The 10,011-nt window shown below is 44.7% G+C and overlaps 1 protein-coding gene across 2 annotated transcripts in view; it reads right to left on the bottom strand.

Annotated features, from left to right (window-relative positions):
- Pde5a (phosphodiesterase 5A) overlaps nucleotides 1-6,750 on the bottom strand; it is a 134,654-nt gene extending 127,904 nt beyond the window's left edge. Inside the window, exon 1 of one of the 2 annotated variants that reach the window (XM_031375340.1) lies at nucleotides 6,312-6,750. In XM_031375340.1, coding sequence (XP_031231200.1) covers nucleotides 6,312-6,445 — 134 coding nt within the window. In that variant the 5' untranslated portion in view covers nucleotides 6,446-6,750. Of the gene's footprint in view, nucleotides 1-4,992; nucleotides 5,647-6,311 lie in introns of those variants that run through there. The other variant, XM_031375341.1, reaches the window with a different exon arrangement.
- Between the last annotated feature and the right edge of the window lie 3,261 nt (nucleotides 6,751-10,011).

Below are 10,011 nucleotides of genomic sequence, written 5' to 3'. Positions count from 1 at the left end.
AAAAAATAAAACAAAAAAACCCTTTACTTGTAATAGTACCACATTCAGCTTAACATTCAAACGAAAAGAGCTCAAAGATGGCTATCACTCACATCTGTAACCCTGGCTCTCAGCAGGCTGAAGCAGGAAGGTTACTAAGAATTTGGAGATACATGGCTACACAGTGAGTTCTAGAACAGCCCGCAGCACAGAGTAGGGCTCTTTCTAAAAAGAAAAAAAAAAATAAAGGCTGTGGGTCGGGGGGAAGTCAGTACCAGATACGGCATGTGGCAAACTGGTCTGTGCACAAAAGCAGTTTCTATAGGGTTTTACAAGTTTATGAAGCTTACAAAGCCCGTCCCCTCCCCATAAAGGGAAACCGAGACTGTGGGTTACCTGCCCTATTAAAGTAGTCAAACCTCCCTAGTCTCTTGGATACAGTGATTGGTCCAGAGTAGGCAGATGACCCAGTGAGGGAGCAGCAGTGTGGGAGCACGGCCAAGAGTGAGAAGAGCCTTTTTAACAGCACACATTTAAGACTCATCAGAGATGAACTCTGCCAGTCCACAGAGAAAGCATGTGGGGAAAACAGAGCTGAAGTTCAAGGCCAAAAGACAGAGGAATGGGTAAGGGAAAGACAGGCCAAAAAAAATACAGAATCTTAACAAGATTATCTGGTCAAGTGACCTCGCAACTGCCGCAATCCCTGGCCATTCCAATCAATTTCATAAGGGGTGTACAGAGAAACCCTGCCCCCAATAAACCAAAAGAAGAAAGAAAACCCAGAGTATTTGCCAACATAGACAAATAGAAACTTAACACTCAATTTGTTTGCCTGCCTTAAATATTTGGTTGACAATAATTATGAAGCCATACCATTCATTAAAAATGAATGAAGTCTTTACATTAAAATGATACAATTTAAAATAAAATGAGTATAACAAGTTAGCAAATTATATTACAGAGCTAAATATCAGAAGAAGGAGTCACATCAAGAGACTCTCTTCCTGTGTGTGCAGCCCCCAGGTGCTGGCTCCTGGAGAACCTGATGTGAAAGTTACTTCTAAGTCCAGTCATGGCTGTGAGAGCAGTCAGCCTTGACCCACATCTGTACCTCTAAGCTAACGAATGTTACAGGAAGCCCTGCAAAGTCAGTGCTCTACATTCAGAAATTAAGCATTTTCAGCTCTCTGTGACCAATCAACTAACTGATTTATTCCATTGTCCCATGTCTTATTAAGGATTTTTTTCATCCCTACATTCAGCTCTGAAAACCACAACAGAAGCAAACGTAACTTGAAAACCACAATTGAAAGTTTAATAATTTATGTGTGGGATAGAAACAAATGAATACTATCAAGTTCTGTTTCCTCTTTTCTGCTACAAAGGAAATCATTCTGGAGCATTATTAAAACACCCAAGGCAGCTTGAGCAAAGCTATAATTTGTGTCTCCGAATACAATGGAAGGGGTGCGTCTCAGTAAAACACATTGTCTGCCATTGATGTGGAGGGAGTGCGCAACTTTACACAGTTTTTTAGTTTAATTATCTTAAAAAGAAACAATGTAAGAGAGTAGAGATTATCTATGTAGATGGAATTTTTTTAAGGGCAATTGGGGCTGAGTGTGTACATAGTTCTCTGATGGACATTTAACTTGCCTACAGTGCTGGGGGCTGTAGATACAATCTCTAACTTCCTGAAAAATAAATCATGATACCTGAAGTATACAAAAACACCAGTGTTTCCTAATCTTCAAATACTGTGGATGTGATTTCATAGAAACAGGAGTAGTTTCTATATAATATTACAAGTTTATTAAGTTTACATTATAACACGAAAATCACTTTATTTCAAGATAACTATTTATGACTAATCCTGCATGAAATCTACACTTTTTTTTTTTTTTAACAAATCTTGATCACATAGTTCAGTCTCTATGAAGGATCTAGAACTCTGATAACATCACAGAGTGGAGAGCACTGGGAAATGCTGTTGTCTGAAGAGCTTCTATGGATTCTTCTAGGCAGGAAGAACTGGAGCCTATCAGAATGCCTCCAGGAGACTAGAACGCAGCACAAACATGTGCAGCCCAAGAGAACACAAGAAAACTGGCCGTTAGTGTATGAGACTTACTGCTCTCAGTAGAGGAACTCAAACACAGTCACAGACTGGGCTAGTGCTCTGAGGATGGGCCCTGCCTTTAAAAATATGCTTACTATATTATTTATTTGAACATTGTGAATAGTTCTACTCCTAGGTAATTATAGAAGCAGTAAGTTTTTAGAATGCATAGCATTATTTATTTTAAGAATGGATAGCAATATTTATTTTACATCCTCCATCTAAATTTAACATATGTACCTTACAAATAAAAATGCTACATCTTTTAGAAATGAAGAGAGAACCAGGCATAGTGACCCATGCCCATAATCCCAGCTTTTAAGTATTTGGGAAGCTGAGGTACACTCAGCCTGGGCTACACAGTGAGTTCAAAATCACAGGACAACTTAACGAGACCTTATCTCAAAATAACAAATGTTTGAGTGCTGGGTATGATATAGCTCAATTGGCAGAACAGTGGCCTTGCATACAGAAGGCCATAATTAATTCCCAGTACTGCACCAAAAGGAATAAACACAAAAAGTCAAGAAGAGAACAACAACGAAAGAATCCCATATACAGGACCCAGAGAGTCAACTAATTCAGCACAGCTCTGTAGTGTGAAATATGTCACGGGAGGCAACAAGGACCTGTACAACTTCTGTTCCTGGACTTTGATCCAGTCTGCCATAAAGCGTGTCCTCTTTTAAGTCTCTTGTTTCCATTATATGCCAAATATTCTCAGGCTTTTGCCTGGCACAAAACAAAGCAATAAAACCCAACCATCTCACCCCTGCAACATTAAATGACTTAAAGCATCACCCACAATCATCCACTTGACAGGTAACTCATGAAAGGTAATGCTATTCAAATACGCTGTTAAGAATAACAACAGCTACTAAGTGGCTTCGGCACCAAGAAGGTCTTCGCTGTAAATGTCTTCCTGTTAAAACCTCCAATTAATGCGGTCCTGGAGGAGTCTAGATTGTTTAGATTAGTGAGGGTGGAGGTGTCCACTTGCAGTTCACTAGGAAAACAATGTTCATCTTCACACCAATAGATGGTATTACAACGTGTTCAACTTTCACACTCAAATTCATACAAATGGGTTGTGGTGACTGCAAAGCTTCCGCTCATCCCTTTGTTGGAGAATAAAGCCATTGCTAGAGCATGAAGCTGTGTGTTTGAAGATAGTTTTAAGGGAAAAAAAATCTTGACAGCATAACTGCTATCAAGATCCAAGCAAAATACACAGGTGTTTGACAATTCAGGAATGCCAGAAGTTTCCTTATGTTCCAGGACTATCCTTAGATGTACACTATTTATTGGGCCTGGGGATAGGAGAGTACATAATACGCTTGCATCAAGTGACAACAACTAATAAATGCAGAAACATTTCCATCTGAAAGCCCGATTGCTGCTGCAGATGAGCAACCTAAATGAATCTAAATTCACTTTAAACGTTTACATGTCTCACATGCCTCTCTGTAGAACTACTGTTGCATGGGCTACCTGATCACATACACTTTTTTTTTTTTTTACATATTCACCTATATTTATACTTACAAAGCATAACAAAATGATGCAGGTTTCCAGCGTTTTTAAAAAAAAAAACTGTGCTACAAAGTTAAATTGTACACAATACATTTTTATCTCAATAATGTGAACCACACTAGACTTAGTAGTCTAACTTTTAAAAAAATGTAGTAATAATCAACTGGTGTCCAACTTCCTATTCTTATTTTATAAGCCTTCTGCTTATATCACTAGCATAAAGCCAAACTTCAGTTCCATGAAGAAGGCCCTCAGCCTACATAACAATTCCTAGATTATTGTTCTTTATGCCAATAACTTTCTGAACTTTCTCCTAAAAATGAAGGCCTGAATAATTTAAAAGTATTTTACACTTTCATTTTCCAAGATGTACTCAACACACACACACACACACACACACACATAATGTCCTAACTTGAAAGAGTCTTTGGGAGTCTCAAAATATCTAATTTTACAGTTAGCATTGTAATTGAGATTTTAATTGTCTTTTTATTTGTAATTTTAATTTCTACTTGAGAGAAAAAAGCAAATGTATCAAACGACTCCTTTGACTTTCAACTACAATGTTGCTACTCTTTCAAGGTTTTCGGAAGGTTTTAACAGTGCCCTAGCCTACGACCACTCAAAAACCTCCAGTAAGCTATCCATAGTTTGTCTTTAAAGCAGAGAGGGAAAAACAAAGAATGGGACATTTTTGCTGTATTTTTAGCATTCAACTGTTAACAGCCTATCTAAAGGACACCTCCAAAGCATACTTTAAAACTCAGCCCAGCTCTCTGGCCCCTCCCCATTTTCTGTGTTCTGATTCAAAGGGAGCAGAGGAGGGGGAGTGTACAATGAAAGGACACCAGAGACAGATGGCCTCAGAGTAGCTAGTGACCCCTGGAAACTGGTGGTTCCCAGCAATCGATAATTCCAGGTCGTGATGGTCTGTCTTGGTGTATCAGCTCAAACTCCCAGTAATGTTTTAAAAAGAAACCGCTCTACCTTCTATGTTATCATCCGATCCCTCTATGCTCAGAATCTGATGGGGAAGTCATAATGGGGGTGGGAGGTGAAAGGAGGGGTTGGGTACTTAGAGTATATCTGGGCTGGAGAGATCGCTCTGCCATTAAAGGCTACACTTTCAAGCAAAATGCCAAAACTGTCCAGAAGAGGCTCGGTGAGAAAAGAGAGAAAACTGACCCCCATGTAGTATCTCGGTGAAAAAGCAAGGACAGACACAAAGTCATACTGCCCATCCCATCCATCGTGCGGCTTAATCGCCCGCAGGTGTGCGGGGATGACCCCGCCAGCTCTGGCTAACACCCGCACCCCTTCCCCAGGCAAAGTGCCCAGCGGCATGTTGAAGGAAGTACCTCGTTTTGTCTCCAAAGGGCAACATAGCAAAGGTGGGGCGCTCGTTCCCGAACTCCTCGGATGGTGGACTCGGGAGACTCTGGGGACCGGCGGAGTTCCGAGGGTACCCGACCGGCTCCCCTACGGCCCCCGCCGCCTCTTCGCTGCGGGTCGCCGGCTGCGGACCCCGCGTGGCGTCGCCCCCTGGCGGGCAGCGCCGGGCCGAGTGGCGGCCGCGCGCCGGCGAGTCCCCGCCGGCTCTTCCACCATCCCCGCCCGGCGAGAGTCGCCCTCCCGGCTCGGGCGGCCAGCACCAGCTGCTCGACGGCCGTTGCCCCAAGGCGCCGGTGGCGGGGCTCCAGCCCCTTCTCCAAAAGCAGAGCTTGTTAGTTCAGCCCAGATCGGCGCGCCGGAGGCAAGCGCGCGCGCTCGGGCTTCGCGGCGACCTCCTCGAGCTTCGGGGGAGACCCGCCCGCCCGCCACGCACTCCGCTCCACCCTCTCGTCCCTCCGCTCCACTCTCAAGTCTGCTCGAGCCCCGACTGCCCGGGCAGCAGTCGGATCCTAAAGGGCAGGCTCCCTCCTCCACGCCCTCCGCCTCAGCCTCCGGGCGTTTGGCTCGCGACCAAGAAGAACTGGCCTCTGGGGTGCTCCGGGTCCCCGGGTCCCCGAGTCCGCCCCGGCAGCCTCCCTCCCGCCCTTTGTGTGCGCGCCGCAAAGCTCCGGAAAAAAAAAAAATCCTCCTTGCGGCGACGCGACCAGAGGAGGGATGATCAGGGGACTCCTGGGGGGCCGAAGGCGACAGTCCTCACTGGGAGCGACCCGGGCAAGCTGCTGCACCCAGGCTTCCCGGGTGGCCTGGTCCAGACCCCCGGCTTCCCCGCCCCTCCAGGGTCAGAGCAAGCCGGGCAGGGGAGGAGCGCGGCCACAGGGACGCGCCCGCAGCGGTGCTTCCGGAGCCGCTGGGAAGGGGCTCTGGCTTGTTTTGGTTTTTGCTAAGCAAGTTTGGGAGGGGAGCCTCGAGAGTAGAGACGGGGGTAGGGGGAGGCCCGAGAGCGCGTGTGAAAGTAATCTTGCTCCAGGGCCCCGGTGTACGCTTTTGTTTTTAACTTCGTGGCCAAGTCGTTTCTAATCCGACGCCTCGCTTCTCAACTGTGCTCGCTCTAGGGAGAGGGCTCCAGTCCGTCCTGGGACTAGGGAAGCTACTTCCGAAGCAAAGGGCCTGGGAACCGGGATTGTTTAATGTTGGACCGAGGGGGGAAAATGCAATGGGGAAGAGAGATCAGCCCCAGGTCAGGCTTCACGTCCCTGGCCGTGTTCTTTGTGGCTCTTCTTCTTACCTGGTGGCCTTTCTAACAAAGTAAGAGAAGGTAAAGTCCCGGTGATCATCCAGCCACGCTTCCACCCAGTCCGGGTTCCGCTGCTGCGGCTGCTGCTGCTGCGACCGCACGGAGCTGGGGCCGGCTCGTTCCATGGTGTTTGCTGCGCGTCTCTGCGGCTCACGGGTGCCGGATTTCCACCGGGCCCGGTCCCTCTCTCAGTGGAGCGGGACAGTGTTCGAGACCCTCCCCTTTTTGCCTTTCTTCCGCGCTGCGGTCACTCAGCGAAGCCACAGAGACGCGGGCCAGCCCCCGAGCTCGCCCAGCCCCGCCCCTCTAGGTCCCTGAGGTTCCCAGGTGGCCCGTGTCCTCCTTGGGGTCCCGCGGAAACCGACTTTCTGCATCTGCCTCTGCTGTTGGCTGGCGAGCTCTCCGGAAGCCAAGTGGCCAAGGCTAGGAGGGATGCAGACCGCCGCTGGGGTGCGCTGTGGGCCGAGTCAGCTTCCCTAGGCGCGCAAAGGTGACAGTGGGTGGATTTGCAATTCCCAACCAACCAACTCTAGGAAGGGAAGATCACATCGAGGACTCATCTCCAGTCCAGAAAGCAAGAGGCAGGGAGCTTCACTAGAAAGTGAGAGGAAAAGCTAACCTGGGTGTTTTTCCTCGTTCTTAGTAGTACAGTAAGAGCCCCACCTTTCTTTCTCCTTAAAGCTGCTCTTGGTGGAGAGGACCCAGACCTGTCTCCCTCGCAGCAGCAGCTTTCCCAGTGACTACTCCAAGCACTCCGACCACAGACCCTACAAGCTAGGGAGAGAAGTGAGGCAGAAACCACAGGACAAACCTGCAGGCACGGGACATGGTGAGTTCCCTCAAAACCACACCCCCGCTTAAGGCTAACATCAATTGTAAAGTGCATTGATTCACACCAAAGACCCTCCTCATGAAAGTGCAAGATTCGGGTAGGCAATAGGACATTAAAATGACAACCCTCTGTCCTTGACCTGTGAATTTTGAAGATTAAGAATACTTCTACATGATTATGCTGACTTAAGAACACAAACACTAGCTACCCATGTACAACTGGGAACACCCAATTAGCCTGATTGAAAATGAACTCATTTATATTTAACTGACATCAATAAGTAATACTTGATACTTCTGAGGTAATACTACTACCTCAGAAGTAGAATTGTCTTAGGTTGATATTGCTGTGATAAAATTCCATGACCAAAGCAACACATGATAAATTAGATTTTAAAATGATAGTTCTCTCCTAATATGTTACTATAACATTAAATATGCCTAAGAGAATAGGGAGTTTCCCTTTGTTAGTGAGTGTCCTTTGTACAACCCCCAAACCCCAGACCTACACATTCCTCCTACCAGGAAGTCACATAATTTAAAACTAAACTCTGGGATAATAAATAGAAATTGGGCCTTAATTGTTTGTGCCCTCCCCCTCCAAAGTTCATATTGAAACTTATTTCTGGACCTGGAGAAATAGTGGTTTCTCACTCAGTGGTTAAGAGTCCTTCCTTCTATTCCATAAGTTGGGGTTCAGTTCTCAAGCGGCCTTTTCTTCTCTCTCCTGCTCTTTCCCCTCTCCTCTGCTATCTCCACTCCCACAGGCTACCTCCAGACCTATGGTTGACAGCCAGCTTTGCCTGATAAATCTCTTCTCTGTCCCACCAACCTTGCCATATCCACACCCACAGGACTAGTGCAGAACAAGTTTCCAATACCATCTTTGCCCAGTCTAGCCCAATCAAAGAATTCATGCACCAGCTGAGTCACCCAGCTACTGCACTGGCCCAGTCTAAGTAAGATCAGGCAAATTCTTACGTCAAACACACAACCAGAGAAAGAAGGTCACACTCACGAGTCACACTGCAAACACAATATGAACAGCCAAAATGCTATGTGTCACACATCAAACCCAGTAGCCCTATAGAAATGTTTTCTACTGAGAACTACTTAGATGAACCTCACAACACAACATTTAAAAGGACAATCATAAACTTTGTCAAAGAATTGAAGAAAATTAAAGAAAACACAAGCACCACACTGAACTTTAAGATAACAATAAATGCCTGAGTGACATTCAAGAAAATACCAATATATGCCTGAAGGAAATGACAAAGAAAATTTAGGATTTGAAATCAGAATTAAATAAGGGGATAGATATATTGGAGATAATTCCTGCTAAAATGGAAACAGAACAGAAAAACTCAATAACACGACTAAAGAACTCAAGACACAGCCTTACAAACAGAATAGATCAAAGGTTAGACAAAGCAATCGAAAAACGTGGAAAAAACTTTCAAGTACAGAAAACGAATATGCAGAAAGTGGAGAACCTAATGCCACGGAAAGATCATTCCTTGAATTTTCATGTATAGATTAGAAAGATCATAGAAGAAAACTTTCCCATATAAAAACACCCATACAGATACAAGAAACATACGGAACATTAAATTGAAAAGACTACAAAAGAATCCCCACATCACATTAAAACAAATACACTAAATATGCAGCACAAAGAAAGGTTACTGAAAACTACAAGAGAGGAAAAAAAAAAACAGAAGTCACATGCAAAGAGAAAGTTACTGGAAAAACAGCTTAATTCTCAATGGGAACTTTAAAATTCAGAAGACGCTGGATCAATGAACTCCATCCACTAAGAATCCTTGACTGCCAACACAGACTACTATACCCAGCAAAACTATTTGCTATTATGGAAGAAGGAAAAAAATTTCATGTCCAAAAATATTCATGTCCACAAAAACAACCCTACAGAGAATACTAGAAGCAATGCTTAAGACTGAAGAGAGGAATTAGCATAGCCAAGCAACTATACCAAGAGAACAAAAGAAGCTATAATTAACAATACAAAGCACAAGTAAACTCTCTCTCTCTCTCTCTCTCTCTCTCTCTCTCTCTCTCTCTCTCTCACACACACACACACACACACACACACACACACACACACACACTACAATCTACATATACCTTTTCTTAGGGTACTTTTGGGGGGGTGTTTTGGAGGGTTGTTTTTGTTTTGTTGTTTTGTTGTTGTTGTCTGAGACAGGATCTCACTATACAACTTTGGCTAGCATGGTCTGGCTGTGTAGACCTAGTTGACCTCTAACTCATAGAGATCAGCTTGCCTCTGCCTCATGAGTGCTGGGATTAAAGGCACATGCCTCCACATTCAGCCACATGTCTTTCAATCATCATTACTAATGGCTTCAACTCTTTAAACAACATACATAGGTAGCTCAATGGACTAAGAAACAAAGCAGCAGAATTCTGCCAGACCCTCAAAGATCTAAAATCAATACTTCTGTAGATATTCAAAAGTACAGACAGAAAGACAGAAAGAGAGAGAGAGAAAGGAAGGAAGAAAGAAGGAAGGAAGAAAAGAAAAAACAAACAAATAAAGAGTATACTCCCAACTTTTTCTACAAGGGAATATTACTCAAACACCAAAACCAGGTAAGGACAAAACAGCAATAGCAAAATCCTACAGGCCAATATTTCTGGTGAATATAGAAGCAAAACTCCTCAATAAATACTAGCAAACAGAATAAGGTACTTATCAAAGAGATCATGCACCACCAAGTCAGTCCTATCCCAGAAGAGACACACAGGGATGGCTCAACACACATGGACTTAAGAGCCAAGTATGAGTTCACATAACTACAGCCATCTGATATTTGAC

The sequence above is a fragment of the Mastomys coucha genome, unplaced genomic scaffold, assembly GCF_008632895.1.
Source record: "Mastomys coucha isolate ucsf_1 unplaced genomic scaffold, UCSF_Mcou_1 pScaffold16, whole genome shotgun sequence".
Lineage (NCBI taxonomy): Eukaryota > Metazoa > Chordata > Mammalia > Rodentia > Muridae > Mastomys > Mastomys coucha.
The sequence above is the reverse complement of the archived record's forward strand: the minus strand, read 5'-3'. Positions and strand labels throughout refer to the sequence as shown.